We start from the raw sequence: 27,950 nt of genomic DNA, 5'->3' as shown, positions 1-27,950 counted from the left end.
TCCCACTCCCCACATGTGACTTTTATAGTGCATTGACTAAAGGCTTAATATACTTAATAAATTCAGTATGCATGTATTTCACTAAAGATTGAGATGTATTCACATTAATAATTCCATTTTCATTAATTAATTAATTAAACAGCTGTCCAGAGAGAACCATGGGTTTTACATGACAGCCTGGGTTTTCCAAGCTCTATTCAAAGCCTCAGATGCTGTAGTATTCTCTCCTGAAAGAAGGCGGGGGGAAGGGGGAATAGAAAAAAAAAATACTTAAATTACCCAGCAATTAATGAAGAGACAGTTACTAGTAGTGGGAGCTGCTACCTGAAGAACAGAAAGCAGATCTGTGCATTTGCAGAAACACAGATTTGAAATAAAGTGCTAAAAAAAAAGGACTGCTTGGGCAATGAATCAGCAGGATCAGCCCAGTCCACTGTGTTCATTTACACCCTCTACTCCCTTTATTAGGTAATCTGAGAATAAGATATGAGCTAAAAGAAACACAAATGAAATGCAGGATTCTTCATGCTCCATTATAAACAAACCAAGTATAGGCACAATATTTGCTTTGTAGATTATATAAAATGTTTATTAGGAAATAAAGTGCTCATTCTTGATCATTGTAGAAGACTTGCATAATTAACAGCTTCCAAATAAGACCAAACACTGTACATTACTATGCATAACTGTACCTTTGTAGTAAGTGACAAAGATATTATAATCTAAAACTGAAAAATGCATCAATAAAATGTTTGTAACATTTATCAAGCGGCAATGCACTTACTGCAAGGCCCACTGTCCACGCACATGGGTACTCCATGAAAACTTATTGCACTTCAAGATGAAGTTTGTTATCAAGTAACGACATGTTACAGAAATATACCCCAAAAAATACAGCTGTTAATGCAAACAATTTCATAATAAACATATAGTACAAATGAAAGGTGAACTGAGTGACTGAATTTACATTTTGAAAGACATATTTTGGATATGAACATAAAGACAAGGCTCTGTATATTTAAATTGCTTTGGTATAGTATTTTCTATTTTCTTGCACACCCAATGGCCATGAATACAGCTGGTGTTTCTCTTTGGTCTGTTTACAGTCAGAAATGCAGTTCAACACTGAAAAGCTTCCCTCAGAAAGGTTTCTGAGGTGTAAAATCCTTCAATCAAGGCAAGTGAGAGCTTAATCTGAATGCCCTCACCCTGCACAAATGGCCTACCCCCACTGTGCTGTGCACTGTTTTTGCAGGTTCATGAGGACTCTTGTGAAAGGGTATGAATTCCTTCCCAATACAGGACCAAATAACCCACACAAGAACCACAACCTGCTCTCCTACTTAATTCTGTTCCCAAGACACAGCTACTAAAAAATTCCAGTACTGAATTTCGTCCTCTTCCAGCTTACATTAATTAGGTTTCTGTGCATATGGTTTCTCATAAAATCAAAAATGGAAAGGTGTGAATTCTATTTAGTTTTAGCAAGTTCCCTGGTGAGAGGAAAGGCATTCCACACATCCAGGCAATGCCATTGCAAGAAGGTATGGAACATGGAAGCTTTGCCTGGGCAGCACTCCCACAAGAATGAAGAGATACCAACTGCTTGTTGAAACAGAAGGCACCAACATAACACATGCCACTTAGACTCTGTTAAACTGGCCTTTTCTCCTCTGCATATGCTACTAATAGCTAAGATGAGGTTGATTATGTGGCTTCCCATTATCTTTTTCACCAGCTCAGTCTTTAAACACCAGAACACTGCCATCTTCAGGAAAAAAGCACAACTGACAGCCTTCCTCCTAAACCAGCATTCCACACATGGAGACACATTCCTAGGCCAAACTGCAGACACTGCCTCGGTGCTCTCTACAGGAAACCATCAGAATTTCAACGTTGCATGTCCTTTCAAAAATAAAGCTTCTATGACACAGAGCAGAGGGAATACTAAAAATGCTAAAAACAAGTGATTGTGATACAAACACCTTCCCAAAGGAATCCTGTGCTGCACCTCAGCAGAGAAGTCTATGTAGAAATGTAGCTAACCATTTCACAAGCAGTTTAGTTAAATGTAAATACAGACCACATAGTTGAGATGTGATTAGAACTTCACATGGCACAAGATCAGATTTTCCCAACTGTCAGAAACTTCTCTGCCCCTTTCCCTGTCACACCCAAGGAAAACTCAGTGGTTTTCAATTTTGTGTGCTTTTAAATAATGTATCTTCTGCAAAGTAGCTGTACTTATCTAAGAACCTCTGGAATGTTTATCCCAGAAACACATTAAAAGATAGCATTAAAAAATGGGCACTTTGCAACTTAGCTGAAAATTATTATGTTAGTTGGGTGAAGAGTATTTCTTGCTAAATGCTACTTATAAGGCATTCAGTTTCTACCACAGAATGATGCAATTTACATTTGTACAAACTAAGTGCACTTTCTTCTGCTTAAAGAAATGTACCTCTCAAAACAGGAAAAAAATCTTTTAAATTAAGTAAAATACTAAGTACACAAGAATAACTCAGAAAGACAAGTAGAAACTCCTATTTTTTAAAAAAGTGCCCTTTTATCTGCCAGCTGTTATAATGAATAAGACAAACTGATGCCATATTATTTTAAAATTTGCTTTTGAAGGCCTTTAAAAATTGTACATTCCAAGAGGAAGCAGAAAATTAATAGCCTCTTATTATGTCAGCTACTGCACATTATTTTGTCTGAAGCTTGCTGCCCTCGTGCAATTGTTCCCAATAACAGTTTTATGGAATCAGATTTCTGTCCTGGTAGATGTTTTCCCACTTGCTATCCATTCAGTTTCCAGCATTTTTGTTTCCAAGGGTGACACTCTCACTGCTGGCACTACAAATGGCTTATGCAGGCCTGAAAATGATTTATGGAGTGAATATTTACTTTTACCCACCAGTGCAAGATTTCCTTAGGGGTCTGCTCAGAGCGATCCCCTCGTGCTGGGGAATTTGCTGACTGAATACTGACCTGAAACATGTGGGATCCCCTACAAAGCTGAAGCTACACATGGATGTTGCTGCCCCCATTTCCTGCTCCTGCATCAACCCCGTCTGACTGGGAGGAGGATGGCCGTGAGCTCCGGGAGCGCGGCTGGCCGCTCGGTCCCAGCGGCGTTCCCAGCCGGTGGCTCATTTGGGAGCCCGTGTCGTCCGACTCCCAGCGCTCCAGCTCCTCTCGCACCAGCTGCTCCATCTGCTCCCTGTGGATTTCACTGCTCCGGCCCAGTCTCTCATCCTAAACACATTAAAAGGCACAAGCTGGAAGTGCAGCTTCCAAACTGAAGTCTAGGCAAAACTCTATACAACCACAAGAAATTCTTATACCACTTGAGTACTTCCATAGGCTAATGGGGATACAGCTCCCACAGCAAACTGTTTTATTTCCAGGGATGAAATTAAATGCTCAGTTTGCCACCTAGGAAAGCACAACTTATGTTCCACCTGACAGATTTTAGCATCTACAGAAATAACACATTTCTCCCACTGGCCATTTCCAAAGGGCCCTCAAGGAAAGAGAGAGTGAAAGGGGAAGCAGCAGAAGTCAGGTCACCCTCGTGACAGAAGTGACCTCCCCCACCTGCCACACACAGTCGCAGAACAACAAAGGAGAATAAGAGCAGACTGGACTGGATCCCATAGACTCTAACATATTAGTCCACAAAAAATATTGTATTAATCCCAACAGACACCAAGGATTGGAGGAGCTGCTTCAGCAACTACTGCTGTCCAGATCACAGGTTTAAATGGTGACACAGGGCTGCTGTAAAACATGTTGACATATCAGAATCTTGAATCATGATCCCAAAATTTCATGTTTTAAATTTCATGTTTTCCTAACACCTAACTGAAATCACTCACCTACTGCCAAAGCAACCACCTCCTCTTTACAACCACTCCTTCAATCCTGCCAAGCCAGGCAGTAGGAGGAACTGCCAACAGAAAGGAAGACATTCAGGTTGTGACCAGATCACAGAGAGTGAGTTTCTTACCTCTGTCACTCCATCTAACAGCCTTCCCAACACATCTCTTCTTTTCAGCTTGGCCCTCTCCATGGCTTCCAGCTTCACGATAACAGCATCAATCTTGGAGACAATACTGCCAATGGAATGTTCCATGCGATCCACCCGCCTCATGAGCCTGGGGGCAACAAGCGGGAGGTTCAGTGGCTCGGACACTGCCCAGACAGCACTGTTCTAGCATGTCAACACCAGGGCAGACAAGGATGAGACATCACTGTTATCCAAACACGCCTCTGACTTCCCACAAACCTACCAGCCAGGAGGGATAAGGCATCCCAGAGCAAGAAAGTAAAACAGGAGCAAAGCACATGGGGGAAAAAAGTACATCTTGCACTCTGCTTTCACTGCTCTTAGGGCATCATCATGGAAATTTGTTGGTTCCAGTTATATAATTCTTTATTCAGCCAGTGTTGCTGTAATTAATTAATATGGAGATCTATCACTTCGGACAAAATACACACTCATGAGTAACTTAAATCTTATTAGAAACAACCATTAAAGCTCTCACTGAACTTAAAATAAACTCAAGGGTTTACTACTTAAAAAAACCACAAAAGTATTTTCTGGCATTATTGTAACATAACCCTTTTGTCTGACTTTTCAGTGACAAGGTTTTAAGGACAGGGGATTTGTTGCTGGTTTTTTTTTTGTTTGTTTATTCTGATTTTCTATATTCTAACCAACTCCCATGAGGCTCTCTAAGGCACTTCCAGTTCAGATATTATTTGAAAGCTACTAAAAGGAGTGATTTATACACAACAAAATCCTAACACTTGCTTTTATAAATAATTTGAATAATATCAAGGAGAGAATACTATATAACCCAAAGAAGAAAACCCACAATAAAAAAAACAAACAAACAAACCAAAACCCAACATGCAGATTTGTCCCCCTCAGAAGGACAAACTTACACTTGGAACTCTTCATAGGAAACCCCACTGGAGCTGCTGCCCCTCCTCCTGGAGCTGTGTCCACTGTCTTCATCCTCATCCTCCTCAGAGTCGTCCAAGCTCCGGGGGAAGCTGCGGCTGCTCAGAGGACGTGGTAGAGAGCTCCTATCCAGATCCAGATCCTCCTTTGTGAAAACACAAGCCAGACAGAGAGAGAGAGAAGATGTTAAAACCCTTCACCTGTACATGGGGGATGGTGGTGTCAAGGTCAAAGAGCTCCTGTCCTCTATCAGTTTCAGCCAGCCAGGAATGACAGCAAAAGTGAAGGGAGACAAGAGGATTTTTCTGAGGCAGGAAACCAGCGCAGGGAGCAGACTGGCAGACAATGCTGACAGCATCCCACTCCTAATGCTGAGCTCACCCTCTCTTTCTCCAGGTCATCTCTCATCTGCTGATGTTCATGCTCTGTCAATTCCTGGTCCCCATCCTGATCATATTTGGTAAATATTGCTTCAATCTCTGCATCCGTGTGCCCCTTCCTGAAAAGGCAGTAAAAGCAGTTCCTTCACTTTCCATTTTTCAGATGCTGAAAGAACTCTGTGTATTAGAAAACATTTCACTTCAAATAGACTTTCATCCTCAAGACAAAGACATCCCATTGTTGCCTACAGATTCACAACACTGATAAAAACCCCTCAGTCCTTATTCTTCATTAGTTAAAGCATCAGTCTTTCTGACATTTCTCCTTCACAACTCCCTTCTATATCTCCTTGATTTGTACCCTTGCCTTGGACTCCCGACTGTTCACAAACTCCTGCAGCAGTCTGACAGAAACATTACCATTTCCTCAAAGGTCTCTGAGGAAATGGTAATGTTTCTATCATTTCTGAGGAGAAACGGTAATGTTTCTGAGGAAATGGTAATGTTTCTGTCATTTCTGAGGAGATTTCTGAGGAGAAATCTCTTCCTCAGAGATTTCTGTGTTGTTCTCCCCAAAACACAGAAGTTCAAGGAGGTTGGGCCCCAGAGCCCCAAAAACCTTTCTCTGATATGTGATGCCATAATGCAGAGAAAAACACTCTGGTGTGTGTCTTTATCCACATTAGTGTGCTTCTGCTAGAGGAAAATCACATCACAAAGTTAACACCACAAGTCCCTGGGGATACTATTCAAGATAAGTAACAACTCCCTTACCCTTTGAGATCCTGCCGGAGTTCATCAAAATTGAGTTTTCCTCCACCTTGTCTCAGACTTTCTGAAATGTCATCAACAGTAGTTTTCTTCAATTTAAGTTTGATCATGGCTTTGTTGTAGCCCTAAAAGAGAAAGTAAAATTCTGTTGTTTCTCACGAAACGAGATTCCTAATAAGTATATTGATTACAGAAATCAGCTACTGTATAATCTCATTCAGTGTGTTCAGTGTGATCATTCAAGGCAAAGTCTCAGATGACTGAAATACATTGTGATGGGAAGTTTTCACTAATTTTATTTACACTCAGCTCAGATTAATTTATTTTAACTGAGATGTGTACTCTCACTAGCTGCTGCCAGCTTTACTTTGTACAGTTTATATCGTATTTTATGAAATAAATTCAGATGTGATGAATAAGATGTCAAACAAACAAAGCATTACATTTACCTTCCTGATAAGGTCAGACAATTCCATTTCTGCCTTCTGCTGTGCCATATCTGATTTGACTTCAGAGTAGGTGTCATTGATAATGGCCAAAAACATGTTCTGTTCATAAGAGAAAACAAATATGTTGAAATTTCAAATTTCAACAGGACTAAGCCCTACTACTCCTATGACCTTGTTGTGCAGACCTTAACATGGATTTTGTTTCAAAAGGCCAGAAGAAAATGGTGATCTGTTTAAAATGAAACTAACATCCAGAGCTTGATATTGAAATATGATGTGCTGCAGTATAACAAATTTTAATCAACATCACTGGTTATTAACATAACTGGAGAATTCCTTTCCAGAGACAGTTCACAGCTACATACAGCAGTGGCAGTAAACCCTGCAAAGCAAAGCTTACATAGGTAACATCTGTGAATTAATCCAGGCAAAAGGGCTGGCAACAAAAATGCCTGAGGAATCAAGTTAACTACTCATCCTGTAATAATCGGCACAAAACAAATGTTCTTATCTATTTACAGCTCTGCTTACATTTCAAACTAAAGATAAAATCAAAAAGCTTAAAATCAGGCACTTGGCATTTATGGCACCAGCTCTGGAAAGAGCTCTTTCTGGTACAGAGAAAGGAGAAAATATTGGTCTCACTAACTCTGTGCCAAGCATGTAACTTAATCAAACTATGCTCTCGTTGCTGAAGGGCTCCTGCTAGACATGGAGTAAACATGACTGAATTACAAATTGCATATTCAAGAAGAGTTACTCAATTTACTGGCATGCTCAATGTAGAAAGGCGATGTTATCCTCTGTTTCCTCATGGACTTTTAAAACATGCTTTGGGACAATCTTTCAGCACTGTATCCTTATGCATTCATGCCCAACACCAGAGAAGTAAGAGGTAACTTGACAATTCACTGTTGTGCTGTTTTCTGCTGCTATTTTGCCCAGCTTTAAGAGTTGGTACTTTCTGCTCATCTTCCCTAACTGAATTTCCAGGTCTCAGAGTGGTTTGAAGGGACTTGCACCAACATTTCATTCAGACAAAATGATATTAAAAACCACACAAATTATAGTGAGTATTTTGGATAACCTGCTCTGACTTCACCTTTCAGTGCTTTTCTGTTGCCCCTTAGAAAAAAGAGATTTCTTTCCCTTGCTGGACACTAGATTGTTCCTCTGGAACACTTTAGGTGCTACAAAGCAAACAGGAAACCTGCTTCATGTGAACCTTTGGCACATAGTGACATATTTGTTATTTTCCCATTGAATCCTGGTCCATCTCACCAAATACTTACATTCCTCACAAAAGATTTAAAATTCTCTGCATCCCTACCAGTGAACTTCATCCAAGATGAAGTATTTTCCCACAAATAAAATCTGAATGCCATTCCTCCTCATCTCAAACAGTAACAAAAAGCTGCACTAAGTTTGAGGGTCACTAAATAACACTAAAAATTATGATGATACAGGACTGCTGAAGAACCATGCTCTTGCAGCAGGCAAAGCTGTGTGTGGCATGCAGGAACAAAGCTGTTGTAAACCCAGCCAGCCACACATTAGAGCAATTTATGAATCAAGAGACTGCATGGAACAGTACAGGTACTTTTCACCAAAAGAGACAGCCTTGCTGTATCTGACTACCAGGCAATATTCAGATTTTAGAAATAAAATTAATAATAATAATAAATTAAAAATGTGGATCACTACATGAGAATGACAAAAAATATACTATGCAAATCAATTTTAAATGAGGAAAAACAGTGTAAAAGAGTATAGTGAGGAAAGAGTGTAGTGACCAGCATGTAGCAGTCAGGCCCCTTCATGGGCCATACACTCATCATTATCAAAAAAGTCCCAAAAGTAGCAGGAGGAATCAAAGGACAAGTGATGCAAAAGCAGCCACTGACACACCCCATATAAACAAAGTGTACATACCAAAAGAATGAAGAACATAAAGAACACAAATGTAGTGAAATAAACAGGTCCCAAAATTCGATTAGCTTCTTCAACCTCTGTGAAGTTGAAGTCTCCCAAAATGATGCGGAATTGAGTAAATCTTAAAAAACAAAACACATCCAGGAGTTGGAGAAAGTATTACTGGAGCTGTGTGAGGATTCTCAAACTATTTTATTCTAGCAGTGGGACTGACAGGCTGCAGAGAGATCTGCAATCTTGTAACACTTTATCAGGGTCTGCAAAAACAATTCATCAAGCACATCTTATAGGCATAACCCAACTCACAGTCAGGTGCACGCACAGAACAAAGCCATGGGGGTTATTTCTCCTTTTTGGTCACAACAGGAAGCAGAACAAACTAACAATTACTACTGTGAAGCTCTTAGATCCAGTCCCATCTTCCTCACACACATACAACCCCAACCCTCTCCCTCTAAGCTGGAAGAAGCTTGGCAATTTATGGCACCACAAGCATATTTCCAGTTCCTTCACTTCTCTGCAAGAAACTCCTTGCTACACTGCCCCAGTGTAAGGGAGCAGAGGAAATCAGTGACTGAACAACCTACTAATTTCCTCAGTTACAATCAGGTTGTGTTGCACCAAATCGATCAAGGAAAAATTGATCAGCAATCCTATATTAAGTCCTCTCTCTCTCTCCTGGATTCCAGATGCTTAAAAATTTTGTGGTTGTCTAAGATGGACTCTGAGTCAAGCAACTATGAACACTATCAGGAACACAACCTTATTATGCATCCAGTACTTCAATAAGCATTTAACCACTGAACATGGAGTCATTGCTTTGTCTAGGAATGTAACCAACCCCTATAAAAATCATATCACACCAACCCAGCCCTGCCATTTTTAGTTTACTGCTCTGACAGCAATAATACAGAGATTAAAATGCAATAAAAATGTGTTTGCTACCAGGTTATATCAACAGCAGTGTGCCTGCAGCTTATCTGCTTAGATGGACATCACAGGATTTGCCTCTGATAAAGTAACTGATTCACCAACGCACCAAAATCTTCTTTCCATTTTTTATACCCGTACTTACATGCAATCTTGGAAAGTGCTGAAGTCATCAATTTGAGTGCCAAAGACAAGATAGGCCAACTGAGCATATGCTAAGAAAATAATAAAAAACATAATGGCAAAGCCAATTACATCCTTGACACAGCGAGACATTGTGGTGGATAACTGACTCATCGTTCTGTTGAAGTTAACAAATTTGAAAAGCTGTTAAAAGAAAAAAAAAAAACAAAGAAAAAAGATTAAAAGAGAAGGAAGACAATTTCTTAACATAATTGCTCTTTTACATAAGATGTCCTGAACATGGCTAGAGACAAAGCAATACCCAGTAAGAATTACTGACTTATCAATTGAGGAATAATAAAAAAATTTCTTAACATGTCTGCTGACAAAACACAAGGACTGACTACTTTTTCTAGACCTAAACAAGAGCTGACTACACCTGTGGCAAATTACAACTTAGCTTTTCATCTGCAAGAAGTTACCACTGCTCTGACTTTCTCACATGATTGACTTTGAGAGAAACATGAGCAAACCTCAAATAATGTGTCTCATGAAACTCAGAATACTGCTTACATTCTAACGGTAGAATAAAGATGTGTGTCTTGAATTACCTTAATCCAGACAAAAAACACTGTGACTGCAGCAATGTTGTTAAACTGCATTTGCCAATATGCTAAGGGTTCAAAATTGGGGAATGAGTTCTGATCTTCCAGCAGCTTCTTCAGGAGCATATCGACAGCTGATGTCCTATAGATGTTAATTCCTATAGCTACCACAGACAGCTGAGGACAAAAGAAACACACAAATTTACAAAAAGTAATTAGGGCTTTAAAACAACATGTTTGAGACATCTACGTCAGATAAAATTAAGATATGTGGAACTTCATGCATTTCACAATAAAACCATTATAGTCCTGGACTACAGACAAATAGTCTGGGAGTAAGAAGATTTAAAAGTAATTTCCTTGCCACTGTTTGTGAACAACAAGATGACAGTGGCAGCTAGCAGTATTACAGAAGTGATGTTGTCGCAGAGAAGAAAATGTAAGGAATTCAAACAGACAAAGGTGAAAAAGAACACAGAACAGAAAGACAGCAGTAGCCAAAAAGGTACTACAGTTTCTCCAGAGCACAGACTGAGCAGTACTGCCCAGAACAAGCAACAGCAGAGAAGCTGCAGTTTTACCACAGAGGTTTCTTGCTTTCACTTCTGCAAATGTTCTGTTCATTACTGTAAGTGAACACTTCACCACAAATGGAGAGTCATAAGTACATAATCCTACATTTAAACAATGCCCCTCAGGCAACGCATAAACACAGAATTCTGACCTCTTGTGTGATCTGAATTTTACACTCACAGTGTAAAATTTACACTCTTCACTGACTGTAATAGCAAAGCATTTTTTTCCCTGCCCAACCTTTAAGTGTAAAAATCAGCACACAGTTCATGTAAACATCCTCCTAAGCAGCCCTTCATTTACAAAGCACTATGATGCAAGTAATATTTCCCTGGATTACAAATACTGGCTTCAAGACTTGAAGCCTTTGATTAATCCAAGCCTGAAGATATAAAACAAGTACAGGACTGGAACTGTTTCAGCATTTCTGGCTTTGTACACTTTTGGTAAGCACAGCTTGATCTGAGTCTAGAGAGAATTACATTATGCAGCTTTATATCCAAAGCTCATATTTTCTGGCACACTAAGATTACTAATGTGCAACACTGTCCACTTAACCCAGACAGCTGCTAGCACTATACAATTCTGAGGCACTTCTTCAAACTTGGTATTAGCTGGTGAGTATTTAATACCAAGATAAATCTCCTTGTGGTTCTTTGCAAACATATTCAAATCCAAGTCCCATTCCTTGAAATGTAAATCACTTCTTTAAAGCAGATGATTTTCTTATTTGAAAGCCAATAGTCTATACCAGATATGTAGAAGGGAGGGCAAGTTTGTCACCTTCAGTAAAAGTCTGTATAAACAAAAACCACAAATGCATGATGGACAAATACTCTAACTTTGCACCAGGCTGAAAGCACTGAAGACAGAACAACCAACTTTGTGAAACACAGACTAAAATTGTCATATTCAGACTGAATACCCTAATAGTCTGGAAGTATCCTTCCTAATGATGGTCCTGTACTTTAAAACCACAACAGGAACACTGAGTAATTCATGTCTCCCACAAAGTGCACTCTAGAAAGCAGTTTTAGCCTGATTACAAAGATTACTCACCACAATAATAAGGATATCAAGGCAATTCCAAACACTTCTGAAGTAGCGCAGTCCATGAATGCGAATTTCTAAGACCTCTTCCACCATATAATACAGAACAAAAAGACAGAAGGACATTTCACAGGCTGCCAGGAAAAAATCAAAAGTGGAGATGTAATGAATCAGCCTCACAGGCTGAAAGTGCCAAGATGTAACCAGGCCTCCAGTGGCTGGAAACTCTATTAGCAACCTGCATTTAAAAAAAGGCAAAGAAAAAAAGAATTTAATTTAACAAGAACTGATGAAAAGCACTACTAAAAGACACTTGGGTTTATTTGTACAATTATCTAAATAATAGAAACAAACCCATATATGATTCCAATTTTTCACACCACACAAAAGTTGTAAACGTGACCACACTCACTTTTGACTAAAACTCAAAGCCTTTCAGGAACAGTGGGGAAACAGAGACTGAAAGATTTGTTTTCATCTCTGCCTGTTTCATTCTGTCTGAACCAAAGGCTGATGCTCTACACCCATGTATTTACTTGAATATGCTAACTCTCTAGAAAGGTCTCCTGCAAACTGCACCCAAGGCATGGTGGCACCAGGAAAGCTGGGACAGACTCCATGAGGAGCCTCACTTCTTTGACAGGGAGGTATGGCACTTCAGCTGTCTGTCTCTTTTACACAAAACATACACTCACCTATGTGGGATTCACATTCTCTGAACCTGAGAGAAGCAGTGAGAGAAGCAGAGAAAAGAATGATCAAAACAATTCTTATCTCATTCGCTGCTCCTGTGTTGTGCCAAAGCAGAATGCAATATGGAGATTGTTTACCCAAAGTGATGGGGTTTTGTTTCCTTGGCCTATCAGGGCCAAGCACATAGGCAGACTGTCAGTCAGCAGACAGTCACAAGATTCTGTGCAGTTGGGTGCTTGCGCAGATTCAGTTTAGATGTAATATAGTGCAATATAATATAGAATAATATAGTATAATAAATTAATTAATTAATTAGTTTTCTGATATCCATGGAGGAGTCCTCATCATTTCTCCTGGACTTCAGGCAAAAATATCACCCATACACCTATGTCCCCAAAACAAAGCCATCACAAGAAAACCCCAGTCTACAACCCACACTGTGCAACTGAACACTGTGGTGATTCTGTTCATACCTGATCACGCAGAACAGGTTGATGTTTGCATTGTACACAGAGAAATCAATGAAGGCTGCTCTGGTCCCTCTGTCCAGCCACAGGTTCTCCTTCAGGCTTGCAATCTGCAGAGCTGTCACTTCTCTGGTCCTCGAGAGGTCTTGGTAATAACCAGCCCCACTGTACGTGGCAATCAAGCCCCAGTGGCTGCTGCCATTCAAATCCTTCTCATTGGTGTATGTCCAGCTAGTACAGAAATGAAAGAGAGCACATTGGTCTTTCCACTTTCAACTTACAATTAATAAAACAGACACCAACCAAACCTGACCAAAAAACATGCATTAGCTATTAAATATACTTTAATTCAGAGGGTCCTTGCTACAAAGTTTTGATGTAACCTCTGAGAAAGAAGTTACAAAGTTCCTTTGACTAACACTGTAAAATTAAGATAGAAAACTGGGTGACTAGTATATAAAAAATGAGTGTGTATCTACAGGAATGCTACGTACGCAGTTCCATTCCGGAGCCCAAAAGGAGCAGTATCTTCATTAGCTACAGAATAGACATCATAGCAGTCTTTGATTTCCTCCTTTAAATCTTCAGGTATGGAGCAGGAACCATTTCTGACTTTCAGCTGTCGAATGCGAGGCACTCCTAGGAGCAGGTTCTCATAATAAATGAAGCTTTTGTTTTCTGCCATGGTTTTGTTGTTGTACCACATTTCCCAGTAAAGACCATCCAGCAAAGGGCCTTCTGTGAACTGGGGAGGATGACAGCACTGTTTTTGTAGCTCTTCATTCCACAGAAGTGTTAGAATTGCAGTTAATAATTTCTCTGACATAAGACTACTGTTACCTGCCCTCCAAAGACATCCCACAGGCCCTACCCTGCCCCACCAACATTATTTGAGCTCTAAATTTTCACATATTAAAGGCCTACTTTGTTCCATAGCTTTGACATTGTGCACATAGATTTTCATGCACAAGTCTGACCACGTTAGGAAATAAGATTCTAAAGGTAAAATTTAAGGTTCATGACAGTACCAGTGAACCACAGCAACAGAGATATAAAAACTTGGGTTTAGATTACCTTCCAGAAGTCATCCATTGTGGACAAAGTTTTGAAATCAGTTTTCTCCGTTTTTGACACAGGTGTTTCCAGGAAGAGCTGTGACATAACCCTTGTATAATAGTACATACTGGAACTCACTGTCCCATAAGTCACTGCAGAAGGTTTGGTAAGGAGTGAGAGATAAAGGAATGAAAGAAGGAGGGGGAAAAAAACCAACAAAAGCCTTTATTTGTTTTGAATGCATCAAGTTGAATTTGTACAGATTTTGTAGCGGAACTATTAAGCTCCAAAACAAAATCCACACCAAGCAGCATTTATCTGTCAACTGTGATTAAAATACAAAAAGTGGTGAAGGTAGACTGGTCAACCAATTTGTAATATTCTCTTCTCCTTTCCACATCTCATTCTATCATTAATGCTTCTACCAAAGTAAACCTCAAGGAAAAAAAGGCACAATTCAGCAGCCTGAAGAGAGGCTGGCAGGGCCTTTTAGGTGGTTTGTGCTACCCAAGGCATGCATGGAGAACTGGCACAAATGGCACAAAGACCTCAGGACAACTATGCTCTGCTTGAGCAGATAATGACAGTCAACCAGGATACTGCAGGGCACTGGGAATGACATGGATTAAGCAATGAACGTCCAGTACAGATGTGCAGTGCCTTTAAGAGAAACTCCCCACAGAAAATAAATGACTGTATTTCCTCACACAGGGCCAAAGGTATGGCTGAGGGCCACAGAGCATAAATTATAAAATTATGTACAAAACTAAGATGGGTTGAGGAAACAGTCTTTGGCATGGGTATTTATGGGGAACTGATAAAGGAGCCTGATATCCTAGGCCTGATCAAGCAGAAACCTTGGGAGAGACAAACACAGATAAATTCTCCCTGGGCAAGAAGTGAGCAAGAAACATGTTGTGAAACATTTGTGATAAAATAATGTTACCAGGTGATGTGATGTGATGTCATGTCATGTCATGAAGAATATGTAACCAATGGGAAATTGTTACCAAAAATAGAACCTTAATGAAGTGCCATACCAGTAAAATCATATATAAATGCCTTGTATTCTCAATAAAATTGGCTTCTGATCCAAGCTCAGATGCTCCTGTCTCTCCATTGCCAATAGGTATTGTTACCACCTGTAAATACTTGAACCACTCTGTGGCTAAAACTCAGAGGAATCTGAAAGATTAGGCCTACACTGAACAATTACTGTCAGTTTTGATAATTGTTTAAAATTTATAACTTTTTTTTTCCCTTAACAACCAGAGAGCAAAAACTATTTTTAACAGAGTTCTGCTGTGCACATGGATGGAATATATCACGTGACTGTGCAATACCTGGATTCTCTCTAAACATTACTCTCCAAACAATAAGAGAACAAGAAATGCTCACAGCATTTAGCCTGCACTGGGAAGCACTCTCCTAGGGCATGCCAAGCCACAGACCAGACTGACCTTCTGTTATTGCTTATGTGTAAAATAAAAAGGATACTTAAAAAATACTAATAAGTTAGCAATATCTCCAGATATTTAACACACTACATTTTTCCTTTATTCTGTTAGCAAAAATCTTTTTCTGTAGCAAAACAAACAGTTAACAGCCTGTTAAGAGCCAAACTTCTCCTGCTGAAACAAATTTCACTTTAAAGCAGACCCCTCACTGCAACACTTCTCCTGGGGCTACAGTGTGCCAGCGACAAGAATCCTTGCACTGCTTTGTTCATAAACCTGCTCTAAGCACTCTTAAATTACTCAGGAAGGAAAAAAACATGATATTTCATATATAAACATGCCTGCAGTACAACATCAAAACAGTTGTGTCAATAGTATAAAATTGGGGCTTTTTAGTAATTCTGTTATGTTCAAGCAGAGCAGACTTGCTCTCAGAGACAGTCTATCAGTGCAGTTTTGCCTTTGCTTTTGCTTTTCCACTCTGAGACTCCCTCTCACAAAAATTTAAAACATCATTTTGTTATATTAAAACCGATCATAAAAGGCAACTCAAGAGTCATCACCAGCATTTCAGCCATTTAGGGCAGAACTGCTCACACTAAAAACTGGAGACTTGAAACATACTGGCTTTCTAAAGATACACTAACTTAATGTGCACATTTTGTTGGTTTTCTCCCTAGCAAACAAATAAAACAGATATTTTGTAACTCCACAAGAAGTTCTTTCTTGCATTGTAAAAGTAATGTTACTATGTTCTGTGCCCTTTATTGTTATGATACTTCATATGGTATCAAGACAACAAATGGCACAAACCACAGAAGTCTCCAGCTGTGATCTGTATATAATCTTGCTGACGAACTTCAAATGTTCAATTCAATTATTTGTCCTGGATGGCTAACTCTTCCTCTTCATTTACCATTTCTTCTCAGTGATTGCAAAAAGTGTAGCAGAAGTATTACACTGCAATGTGGTACTACAATAAAAAAATGCTGTCTAAAAACAAAGAATAAGTCTACTATCATCCTGCCTGAAAATTCTAAGTTTGTTAAGATGCAGAAAGTTGTAGTATTTTCAGTCTCAAGCAACAGCCCATGTGCAGAAAAAAGAGAAATATTTGATTCCAAGTATTTGCCTACCTGTCTATTAATTCTCCCACATCAAACAACCTCCTTTCTGGAATGACACAAGCAGGTAGTACAGAACTGATGCACTGGTGCTGGATAGTACTTACAGACACACAGGACCACGAGGAAAACCATGTACGTGATCAGCTCCCGTAAAATACTTTTCAGGTACTGCTCTCTGCTGGTGTTGCTCTCTTCCATGAGTCTTGTTCCCCACAGACCTTAAAAGGAAAAATATATATATAATGATGTGCACGGATGTCTGGTACAGTTACACAGGTGACATAGTAAGTGGTGTTGAAAGCTTAACCTTTGTCATTGCTGCAAGTTCTTCTATGGATTTTAAGTTTAAGAAAGAGGAGTTTTGTTGCAGACAGAATGGGGCCTGAGGCAGTATCAACTATCAATGAGATACCATAATAATTTAGGAACAGTTCAGCAGAACTCTAGCAGAAATGCAGAAATACTGTTGCTTAGAACCACATGGTATAAAAACAGATACAAGCATACAGAGACATGCACAGACAGCCATCCTTCAAGAAATGGAAATGCAGTGCTTTGGTATGTTATCTTTTAAACATGCAAATCATTGTTCAATGAATGAAAATGCACATTCATTCTTGAGCCTTTAGAAGCAGACTTAATTTTCTACATGAAAGGAGGATACTTGAGTCAAATTTATTTTTAAAACACCGTATGATAACCTTCCTCTCTCAGATAGGCAAGAGACACAGCAGGGATGTTGGTGAGCATTTCTGGATGGTTTCTTTCCCTGCACAGCAAAGAGTTATCAATTAAACATCAGTAGCAGCCTAAATGAGCAACTGCTGTACAGTCTAGCTGTCAGCTTGAGCAACTGCATCAGCTGAACTCTCTCTGCCTGGTCTTCATTCCATATAATGCTTGACATTCCCAAAAAGACAGGGAGAGAAGCTATTAAACTTTGGTGATCTCTTCCAAGTGGGCAACAAAAAAGCAAAAGAATCTTTTAAATAGACTCTTTTAAAAGGAACAACCACCTCAAAACAAAATGCAGTTAGCAATCACCATCCCTATTTCCCATGTCTAGTACAGAGTAGAAAAAAAGCTGGGAACAGCTGCTGTTGCTCAGACTGCTCCCTTCATGGAGCTTCTCCTCATTTAAACCTAAAGCAAGGCAATTTGACCTCAGTTTCTGATCAGTGAAAAAGCATTTAAAACTAAAAATTCACTCCTACAGAACTGCAGTAAACTTCCATCCTTTGCAGGTGTTTTAAACAGCTAACCTTTCAAAACATCCTTTACCTTCATAGTAGATGGAAATGTAGTAACCTCAAACTCCCTAGGAAAATCCTGGGTCCATCAAACATACCACAGTAATTTGAAATGGAACAGTAACAAGGGACAGCCAAAATGCATTATAAACCTGACAATGAAGCATGAGTTCAGTCAATCTGCAAGCACTGCTGCAAGGCTAAGACAATGGGCTAAGCTGCCAGCTGCAGACCTTTGTTTGCTAACAGAGATGGGAATAAGGAAGCTCTGACCACTACCTGCATAAATGAGAAAAAAATGTCTTAGATGTTTCTTGAAGCCTTTCAGCTACCACATTTTTAAGTTGTGACATAAACCTGGAAACCTCTCTTGCATGGGCACAGCAAGCACTAACAGTTTAAGCATTAATCTCTGTTCACATGGTTTAATTGGTAACTTAGGGCCTTCCCTAGTGTCAGCCCCCAAATAGGAGAGCTTTTCCAAAGCTGTTCTTTAAGGTCCAGTTTAAAAATGTGCAGAAAAAAGACTGCAACTTTACTACACTGAATGCCAAATCCTCCCCATTAGGTCATTCTGAAGACAAAAACACAAATCCAAGAACATTTACTGCGTCACTAATAATAATAACTCAATAAATTCAGCCTCTAGCACAGCACTACGTTGCACTAGCAACCTTCATAATAAAGGCAGGAAGACATTATGGAAGAGAGGAGGAAAAGGCTGGAAAAGGCAGTGAGCTAAGCCGGTGAGAAAGCCAAGTCCCGGCTGTCAGCAATTACTCACCAATAAGATATGTGGTGAGCAGAAGCAGAAAGTTTCCAAACTCAAACTCTGTCATATTAGACTGCTATTAGGAATCAAGGCAGCAAAGAACAGAAAGTTACAGCAAAGAAAAAATCCAACTAAACAGTACCAGGGATCACACAATGATTTTTGTGTTAAATGAGCTAGCTTTGAGCTTTCATTAGCTGTAACATTTTTGCAATATAAATATTATTCCCCTTTTTCTCTTGTTACAATATTGATTTAGATGCATCAAACATAGTAGAGGTAAGCAGTGCTGGATTTGACATTTGCTGCAAACAACAAACCTGTTTTGTTTTCCTATATACATTTGCTATTCATCAACTTTTTGACATAATCTGTGTATTTTTATCAAATAAATCTGCAACTAGCAGTTGCTCATACTCATTCTGTATGTAGCAGTCTTCATGGAAGTACCAATTAATGAGTGACTGGGATGGGTATTTTGTACCTTTATATAGCAATAACTAAGAAAATCTTTCAAGAAATGCCCAACACACATCAGTGATGACAGACATGTGGACATGGCAGCACTGGGTGACCAAGCACAGCTCTACAAGGCAGGATTACCTTTCCAGGCTGGCTCTGGAAATACACCTTGTTTTTACCCATCAAAACTTCTGGCAACTTCCTCCTTAAGAGAGTAGAATAATCAGTCCCTCTTGTCTCAGCATCTGGGATATTTGCTGAAGAGATCTGTAAAACCAGAGGAACTAAAGGCACTTCACAAACATTCATGTTAGAATCTGAACAGAATCCACATAAAGAAGAACCTCAACTACTGATAGTCAGTTCTATTCACTTAGCAACTCCTGTTACAGCAATTACCAAAATCCCAATACTTTAAATCCTCTCTGCCTTTTTCTTTCATAACTCATGGCAAGTAAAGTGCAATCTGTCATTGAACATCCTTCAATACTAAGTGGCATCTTTTTTGCCATGGTGACTCTATCACTTGTGATATCCAAAGGATTGTTCCCTCTGGTTGAATTCTGTCTAGTGAGATGCAATTCTATTAAATAAATCTATGCCAACCTTCCTGTAGTCCTTGAAATAAAACTGAATGCAGTTTTATTTCAAGGACTTGAAGGTCTTTATTTGAAGACATTTCCAGTCTTCAAAGATACTCATGGACATCCACGGAATATCTAAAGAACCGTGGAGTATTCTTTCCCACAGTAAACCCGCAGTGATCCTTCAAGTGCCCAATAATAATGTCAGGCTTGCAATCAGCCCCTTTAAACTGTGCAGCACAGGGATCACATCCTTCAGATAAGGTGTTTCCTATTCCACAGAAGTACAGCACCCTGCAGCACCTCCACAGCACCAAAGGCTCACCCAGACATTTACTGTGCCCAGGAATTTATGGCAACATTCTCATCAAAGAGCCAGAAAAGGATCTGTCGACTACAGTAACTTTAGCTACACTTGCCTACAGAAGGAGGTCAGGAATCACCAGAAACTGTTTTCAGTACTACTGCACAAATCACAACAGAGATGGAACAGGAGCAACACCTGCCAGGTCACCACCAGGTGACTCACATTCGCCTCATGTACAAACATTGCTGTTTTTCACCACAGCTGAAAACATGCACAGGAGGCTCCTTCTTGGCAACAACTAAGGTGAAGGGAGCATCTGAAGGATAAAAACTTTGTAAAACTTTTTATAAAAGTACTCTGCTTTCTACATGTGAAGCAGCTCTTTTCCTAGGAAATTACACATCTCAGCAATGGACTAAAACAAACACTCTACTGGAGACTCCAAACAGCACAGTGCCAATTCATGCCCAACACAATTATTACTGGTAGTTCTTCCTGGTTATTCTGGTTTCTTGCTATGAAGTGACTTGGGTCATTGAACGTGGTTCCAATAAAACCTGCTAAAAAGAAAACATGCTCTCTTCCATAATCTCTGCAAGTCTGACTTGCATACCACTAAGATATTGCAATGGTCAAGAGGTATTTCTTTCGGTGCAATACAGCCAAAGCTAGAGAAATCATTACAGCAAATAATCTTTGAATGCCCATGAAAATCAGAGAAGGCACAAATCCTTCCTTATAGTCAAGCTTGTTTTCATAGTTCCACTGATGCCGTGGCAGCCAGTAACAGCAGTACGATCTACTATCTTCAGAAAATCCACATTTCGGAAGAAGAATCTTTATTTTCTAAATATGGTTTACTTTTTCTGCAGCTTTATAACTATAAAGATTTACCTGACACTTAAACCGATGCTCTGTTTAAAATCCTTGTACTTTGAAGCTGACATTTTAAGCTTCTCTGAAAAGAAAGGAAGGTTTTCAATGTGTTCTCACAACCTTAAATCCAAAGGACTCCCCATCCAGCATTCTCTCTGCTGCTGTCAAATCAGCCCAAGGCCAGATCAGCAGGAAGTTACTGCAGTAAGCTTTAAATGACACCTCAAATGTTCACATGATATGTGCTCAGTTTTGCTTCCAACTCTGTCCCTGGTCAACAGCTGTGTGGCAGCAGACAGCACTTGACTGTAAAGGGCAGCACCAAGGCACTGTACAATACTGCAGAAAAAGAAAAGTGATTCAAACACCCTCCCAGCAGCCCACTGTAAGTATCCTACCCCATCCTAACCACTTCTATAGAATGGGGTTTTGCTGAAAATGAAGCACAAGCATTCTGCCCCAACCTTCCAAAGACCTGGTGGTGGGGCAGAAAGCCAAGGTTGGAAAAGACCTCTGGAGACCATCACGTCCAACCTATGACCCAACATCACCATGACAATTTGACCATGGCATCGAGTACCACATCTAGTCTTTCCTTACACGCCTCCAGAGACAATGACTCCACCACCTCCCTGGGCAGTCCACTCCAATGCCACCTTTTCTGTGAAGAAACTCATCCTAATGTCCAACCTAAACTTCCCCTGTGCAGGAGTGTGGCACACGGAAAGCAGCCAGGAGCAAGACCTGGGAGGCAGAGAGGTGGGGAAAGGAAGGAGCGAGATGGGGGTGCGTCTGCGTGTGCTGGGGCCATAACCGGGACGGGGATCGGAAGACAGATGTGCACGAAGAGATGGGGACATAGAGGCACAGGATGGAAAAGGACACGGGCAGAGGAAAAGGAGCACTGCAGGCAACTACAGAGGAGAGACTACAAACAACTCTACAGGAAGCGGCACCCGCGCCTGAGGAGCCGGGGCAGGGTGCGGGGCGCGGCCCGGGGCGCTCTCACCTCGCAGTCTCCGCGCCAGGCGCTTGGCCCAGGCCGCCCTGCGGGACGCGGCTCCGTCGGGCAGCCCCGAGAGGCGGCCCGGCCCCTCGGCCCCGCCGCGCCCCGCGGGGCCCCGCCGCGCCCGCCGCCCGCCGCCCGCCGGGCCCCCGGTGCCGCTGCCCAGCGACGACGCGGCTCCGCTGCCCCACTCCACGTCCATCTCCAGCACCGGCCCCGCCGCCGCCGCCGCCGCCGCGTCCTCCTCAGGCTCGAAGCCCGGGTTGTCCCGGCTCCAGGCCTGCCGCGAGCAGACGGAGAGCGGCGGCGATGGCGGGCAGGAGCCGGCCCGCGCCGCCTGCCCCAGCCGCTCCAGCTCCAGCTGCTCCCGGCCGCGCCGGCAGCCGCCGCCGCCCGCCATGGGCCCCGCCGCTGCCGCCCCTTCCCCGCCCTCTGGCGGAAAGCCCGCGGTGCGGAGGGAGATGTAGGCCCCCCGGCTGGCGGCGGGAGCGGCGGCCGGGACCTCCTTCCCACCGTTCTTCTCCTCCTCCCACGCCTCCCTCCGCTCTCCAGGACAGCCCCGGACCGCCCGTGCGGTAACGGGGCAGGGCCGGCGCTGGGTGTTTGCAGTCCCGCTCATCCTCGGCGAAAGTACGAGGAGGCCTCGCGAAGAGGTTGTACTGGTTAAATTTGTGAGGAACAGCCATTTCACATCATTTTAAGAAGAAGTATTAAAGCTCCCCCGGCTCGGTCCAAGCCCCAGTGAACAGTAATGCAAGTACAGGGTTTTGAGGTTTTATTGAATTCCATTTACAGCAAAACACCGCTCGGCAGCGCAGAGAGCAGCGGGTCCGAGGGGCGACGCTCTCCCGCCGTGTCCCACCGTGTCCCACCGCGTCCCACCGCCTCCGCCGGCACAGCCCCAGGGGCCACGGACCGCCCCGAACCCCAAAAGCCACCACGCGAACTACATTAAGAAACAGTGCCCCGAAATGAAGAATGAAGCTACTCCCTGCTCCCCTTAGGTAGAGATTGGAAAAGAAGGGAAAAATTATTTTTATCTCCTTTTAAAGGGTGACTTCGTTGCTTTCGATGCTGTGACGATCTTGAGAATCCTCGGCACTTTCCAGCGTTTGGCTGCTGATATGGTCAGAGAGCTCCGCTGACACGCGGTCCCGGCTCTCCCTGCTTTCTACACTCGGGTGGCTCTCCCTGCTTTCCACACTCGAGTGGCTGTCCCTTCTCTCCCTGCTTTCCACACTCGGATGGCTGTCCCTTCTCTCCCTGCTTTCCACACTCGGATGGCTCTCCCTGCTTTCCACACTCGAGAGGCTGTCCCCTCTCATACCAGACTTGCTACTGTCCCCTTCTGCCTCGTGGCTGTCGGATTTGGGCCTGCTGTCGTTTTCCAAGCTCCGGTCATGCGGGTGGCTGTCCTGCTCGCTGCTGTCCCGCCCGTGGCTCCGGTCAGACCACACCACACTGCTGGCGTGCTTCCTCAGGGACCTGCGGGAAGCAGGATCCTCCCGGGAGACAGAGTGCTGGCTCTCTGCATCCATGTCGCTCTCATCTTCCTCAGTCGCATCATAAATGAGCTGTGTTAGAGAGCAGAATAAGAGCCATTGTCACCCCTGAGGAACTGTTTCATCAAGTGCTGCACTAATGCAGGCTGCTTGGACTGCAGGGATGCTCAAAGCCTGCGTGATGAACCTCTGCCTGGAGCTACTCTGATGTTTTATGGAGTTACATGAACCTTTCATATGAGAAACTCTCATTTGCTCCTGGCCTCAGATTTCATGTGTGCAAGTAAATTGTGACAGTGCAAACTGCAGTTTGGCACAGCTTGCATCAGCAAGCTGCCCTCCTGCCCTAGTGCATTGGCAGTCATCAAGACCCCTGATCTGTGGTACCCAGAGAAAGGAAATGCATTCCTTCACTTATGCCTACTTTCCCCATATCAGTTTTTAAAACCAACCCCTATGAAATGCCCATTTTCAAGTTCACTCCCCATTTCCAAGAACATGGGCACCACTGGTCAGTGCTATTCACCTTTTTCATGGCTTTGCGGAGTTTGATAGACTTCAACAGTGCAGCTTTTGCCCTCATCCTGTAGGCCACACTGTCACCTCTGCCAGCATTGTCTCCTCGGGTGAAAGGGAAAGTGGGGAATGGTTCAGTTACTGGAATGTCCGTGGGGAAAATCGTGACAACCTCTTCAGATTCATCTGTGTCATTGGAATCATTGTCATCGTCATCATCATCATCATCCATGTCTTCATGGCTCTTGCTTGACACATCAGGAAAGGGCTGGAAAACATTTATTACACATCAGGCAAATGAACATGGATGTGAGAGGGGCAGACTGGTACCTGTCCTATGGGCCCAGGGCACAGGCACTGTTGAGGAGCTATGTGCAGGCACTGCACTGAGTTCACCTCCCCCTGCCTGGAGCTTTCTTTTGTTTTGGAAGATGTTACTGCAAGAACCGCACCTGAGTGAGGAAAATGAGAGCTGCTTCACACTGGCTGCCCTACAGCATTCAACAGACATGTTGTCCTTCAAAACACTTACCAGTTGTTCTGGGACATCCACACTTTCTTCTGAAGAGTAAAGGGTCTGAAAGCAACACAAAGCTCAATGTTAGGACACAAAGGCACATACAGTAGAGCTGATCAGCATGTTGACTATTCTTTAAGTGCTTAATCCTAACTTGCAAATATTGGCATGGAAAGATGCTCTGCTTTCTCTTCCAGTTAAGTGTCTGTACCTGCTGAGATGATGCCAGGTCACTCTGTGGGTGCTGCTGACTCTCCTGAGACTGAGAATTCACATAGTCATTGTGGTACTTATGCAAGTGATGGCCCCTGGAGTCCTTAAAGAGAAAATAAAAAGGAGGGGTTAATCCTCTAAGGAGCAGGGAAAACTGCTGCATCCCATCCTGTTCTTTCAGGCAGATGTGGCATCTGCAGTACCTAGTCCTTCTGTATGGGATGTGTCCTCAGCTGTTCATTGCAGTAGGAAGAGGACTCAGAGCAAGCCATCATCCCAGATGAGCATTGATAGATAAGATAGAGAGATGTGCCTCTCTCACTGGCAGAGCCTGGGCAAATTCAGATCAGTTTCTCCAGCTTGTTTTCATTAAGTAGAATTTGGAGTTATATCTAACAATCATTGCTTCTTCTAATTCTTAAGCCCTTTCTGCAGGGAGATTTATCTCCCACTTCATAAAGACTCTAAACTAAATGCAGTAGTTGGTTCTCAGAGCCAAGAATTGATTTTACAAGGGTAACAGCTAGCAATAGGGAATGATTTAAAGAGCTATATAACAAGACTAAATGCAGTTCACTTACATCACTCAAAAAAATAAATAGGATATTGGATTAAGGCGCTCCTCCAACACCAAATAGTGATCCACACTAACAAATATGGGTTATAGTAATTTTGCCATACTGCAGTGTTGGAGAATTTTGCTCAGAAATGGCTTATAGAGTTTTGTTCAGACATACCATAATCATATACAGCTGATGGAAAAGTAAAAGGCAGCTGTGAGGAGCAAATTCTCACAGCCTGTTTCTGTAAACAACAAAAGTTCTCAGGCACGTTTATGTAAACAGCAGAGGTTCTCAGGTTGTTTTTAATAACAAGTAAATATCTTGTCCTTGGCTGGTTTGGGAAAGCAAAAGTTGACAAACATGGAGGCCTTGAGAACTTTCATTACAGGGTGAGAAAATAAATATTGGATTCAATAACAAACCACAGGTATTGAAAACAAAAGGAAGGGTTAATGTGTAGTCTGTGACCTATGATGAGCTCGGATTTTGCAATATGCATGAGCTTAATTAACACCACTATAAAAGTGTGTAAGTGAGATCAATAAATTGGAGTTCGATGCTGATCAACAAGGATGGGTCGTCTCCCCTCACTTTCAACACTGCAGTCTCTTTCTCCTTTTAATTAACAGCTAACACATTTTTCATTAAAAAAAAAGATTTCCAGTGCTGGTCTGGAGATAGAACTAATGAAAGTCCACAACCAAGACACATGACACAGGAAAAAGTCTGTGGACATCAGTGGCTCTCTGCTTTAAAACTAGCTCATAACAGCCAGGTAAGGACACGTTCTGCAAGCATCTACAATCATAGAACAGGTACCATAAAATGTGTTTTGGAGGAAAACAAACAACAAAACAAAAATCAAAAAGTACTTATCAAAGAAAATTAACAGAAAGACAAAATGAGCTTACATATTTTTCTTTGGAGCTGGAAGAAATGGCATGCTGCTTGGATTGAATCACCTTGAAGGGAAAAAAGAGAAAAAACATTGATCAGTGCTTCTCGCTGATGTGCAAAGAAAATAATGCAAGTACTGGGGATAGTGATTGTGATTTACTCACTGGCCATGCAGCTGTGATGCTGATAAGGCATAAACACAGAACTACCACCTTCATTGCGATATTTTACCTAGAAAATATTTTGGAACAGTAAGTCAAGAAAGTAAAATACCCCAAAAAACGATAGGCTTTTCCTTTATCTTTGTATACTTCACTATGCCAAGACCAGGTCCCTGCTATGGATTCAACTTGCCCATGCTAATTTTATTTCTTCTATCCTCTGTCACCACCTCCCACCTACCTTGTAATGATTTAGTAACTCAAAAAGCTCCAGGAATTTTGAAACTGAATGCTAAAAAGAGCTGAGCAGTGGTGAGAAAAACCACACTGAAAAGGTGAACTGACCCCTGCTGTCTACTGACTTGCATAGGCAAAGGAAAAACTCTGTGAAAAACTGTTATAAATACCAGCTTTTTCAGTCATTTAACACGATTGTTTTGAAAAAGAGGCAGGTTAAGGCAAAGAATTTGTATTGTCTTGTCAGCTATTTTGAAACTAGTTTTTAGGGTTATTAACTTGAGTTGCTGAGTAAAGTCAGTTTACATGAACATAAACTGCTTTTATTTATAGATCTCCATTTCCCCATCCAGAAGTTAGAACAAAATAACCTGTGTTTCCAAACAAGAGATTAGGTGAAATAGCTGCTCCAATAGCAATTTAATAAAGAACTGATTCCTGCTGAAATTAGGAGAGCTACAGTAAACTTCAGTGCTTACTGACCAGTTCCCAGAATAGGGAAAATCGCTGAGAATTCAAACCAATTTACTGATGAACAAGAGTCATTCAAAATTTTGGTAAATCACAGCAGAAAAGAAAGCTGCTTGGGACATTTAAATGCATTAGTAAAGGCTGGCCCTGAGAACAGGGCACTCTATTAGAGGTATTGCAATTTCAAGTTTCACAGAGAAATGTATCCCATTCACTGTCACCCATCAACTCAGGATTGTGCAGCACAAACCGTGAGCCTGCCAGGAGAAACAGGACACTGGCAGGCAGTGATTACATGAGGAAGAAAGCTTTCTGTGTTTCTGGTGCATGATTCAGTGGCAGGATTTTCAGTAACCTTCTCCCAACATCTATCAGTGCACAAATTTAAAATTGTGATTATTTGCAATACCTGGCATTGCTAAACAACCTTGGTCCTATAAAAGCACCCCTTTTTCCACAGAGAAATATCAAACATCCCTGCTCAGTGAAGCAGTTTTCAAAGTTCTGCTCAGTGTTTCCTAGGCAAAAGCTGCAGATGGACTGGGACATGTCAGGTGAAAAAGAAAAAAAAAAAAATTACCTTTTTTGGTGCTGAAGGAGTCAGCCACAACAAGAGCACTCTCAGTGATCCCAGCAGCAGCTCCAGACAGTTGGCTCCCAGCAGCTCTGGCTTTCTCCCTCGTCCCCTGCTGCCTGACATCTCTGAGCTCTGGGAATTTAAACTCTGTCCCAAGCACAGCCACCAATCCCTGTGTGGTGGAAAAAGATGAGGTCATGAGGCTCGTGGCCACCGTCCTGCCCACGTTCTCCTACACTTCCTCTTTGGCTTTGTGGTTTTTGAAGCAAACAAAAACCATTCTAAGGTTGAAACATTACTTATGAGCGAGATCATTAACCAGCAGGTCTGTTGAATGCACAGTGTTTGTTTGGTATCGTGTAGGAGGGTTTCAGGGCATGCCTGGTTTACTTCTGTAAAAAGCCCAGCTTTCCAGAAATCTTTTGAACACTGTTCTGTAGGGGGTAGAAATGTC

The 27,950-nt window shown here is 41.8% G+C and overlaps 2 protein-coding genes across 2 annotated transcripts; both read right to left on the bottom strand.

Moving 5' to 3' along the window:
* Window positions 1–562: 562 nt before the first annotated feature.
* Window positions 563–22,242, bottom strand: PKD2 (polycystin 2, transient receptor potential cation channel). The gene is made up of 15 exons (XM_059470793.1): window positions 21,846–22,242; window positions 16,690–16,803; window positions 14,020–14,153; window positions 13,440–13,690; window positions 12,952–13,176; window positions 11,795–12,023; window positions 10,169–10,339; window positions 9,580–9,761; window positions 8,505–8,625; window positions 6,573–6,671; window positions 6,127–6,248; window positions 5,354–5,471; window positions 4,954–5,117; window positions 4,013–4,160; window positions 563–3,258 (listed from the first exon to the last, which is right to left on the bottom strand). The coding sequence occupies exons 1-15, from the start codon at window positions 22,240–22,242 to the stop codon at window positions 3,025–3,027; spliced, it is 2,709 nt and encodes a 902-aa protein (XP_059326776.1). The 3' UTR covers window positions 563–3,024.
* Window positions 22,243–22,600: 358 nt separating this feature from the next.
* Window positions 22,601–27,658, bottom strand: SPP1 (secreted phosphoprotein 1). Its single transcript, XM_059471383.1, has 7 exons — window positions 27,500–27,658; window positions 26,215–26,281; window positions 26,065–26,115; window positions 24,589–24,693; window positions 24,393–24,437; window positions 23,871–24,128; window positions 22,601–23,416 (listed from the first exon to the last, which is right to left on the bottom strand). Exons 2-7 carry the CDS (start codon window positions 26,266–26,268, stop codon window positions 22,889–22,891), a joined length of 1,041 nt encoding a protein of 346 aa, XP_059327366.1. The 5' UTR covers window positions 26,269–26,281; window positions 27,500–27,658; the 3' UTR covers window positions 22,601–22,888.
* Window positions 27,659–27,950: the final 292 nt, after the last annotated feature.

This window comes from Ammospiza nelsoni, chromosome 4 (genome assembly GCF_027579445.1).
Source record: "Ammospiza nelsoni isolate bAmmNel1 chromosome 4, bAmmNel1.pri, whole genome shotgun sequence".
NCBI lineage: Eukaryota > Metazoa > Chordata > Aves > Passeriformes > Passerellidae > Ammospiza > Ammospiza nelsoni.
Note: the sequence above shows the minus strand (reverse complement) of the source record. Positions and strands in the feature narration are given on the sequence as shown.

Coding starts and splice junctions, on each gene's coding strand:
- PKD2 (XM_059470793.1), bottom strand. CDS start 22,242: ATGGCGGGCGGCGGCGGCTGCCGGCGCGGCCGGGAGCAGCTGGAGCTG. Junction 16,804..21,845: donor CCTGGCGCGGAGACTGCGAG/GTGAGAGCGCCC, acceptor TTTCCTTTTAAG/GTCTGTGGGGAACAAGACTC. Junction 5,472..6,126: donor CTCCGGCAGGATCTCAAAGG/GTAAGGGAGTTG, acceptor CTGCCTTTTCAG/GAAGGGGCACACGGATGCAG.
- SPP1 (XM_059471383.1), bottom strand. CDS start 26,268: ATGAAGGTGGTAGTTCTGTGTTTATGCCTTATCAGCATCACAGCTGCA. Junction 24,694..26,064: donor CCAGCTCCAAAGAAAAATAT/GTAAGCTCATTT, acceptor TTTCTCTTTAAG/GACTCCAGGGGCCATCACTT. Junction 24,129..24,392: donor TGGATGTCCCAGAACAACTG/GTAAGTGTTTTG, acceptor AATGTTTTCCAG/CCCTTTCCTGATGTGTCAAG.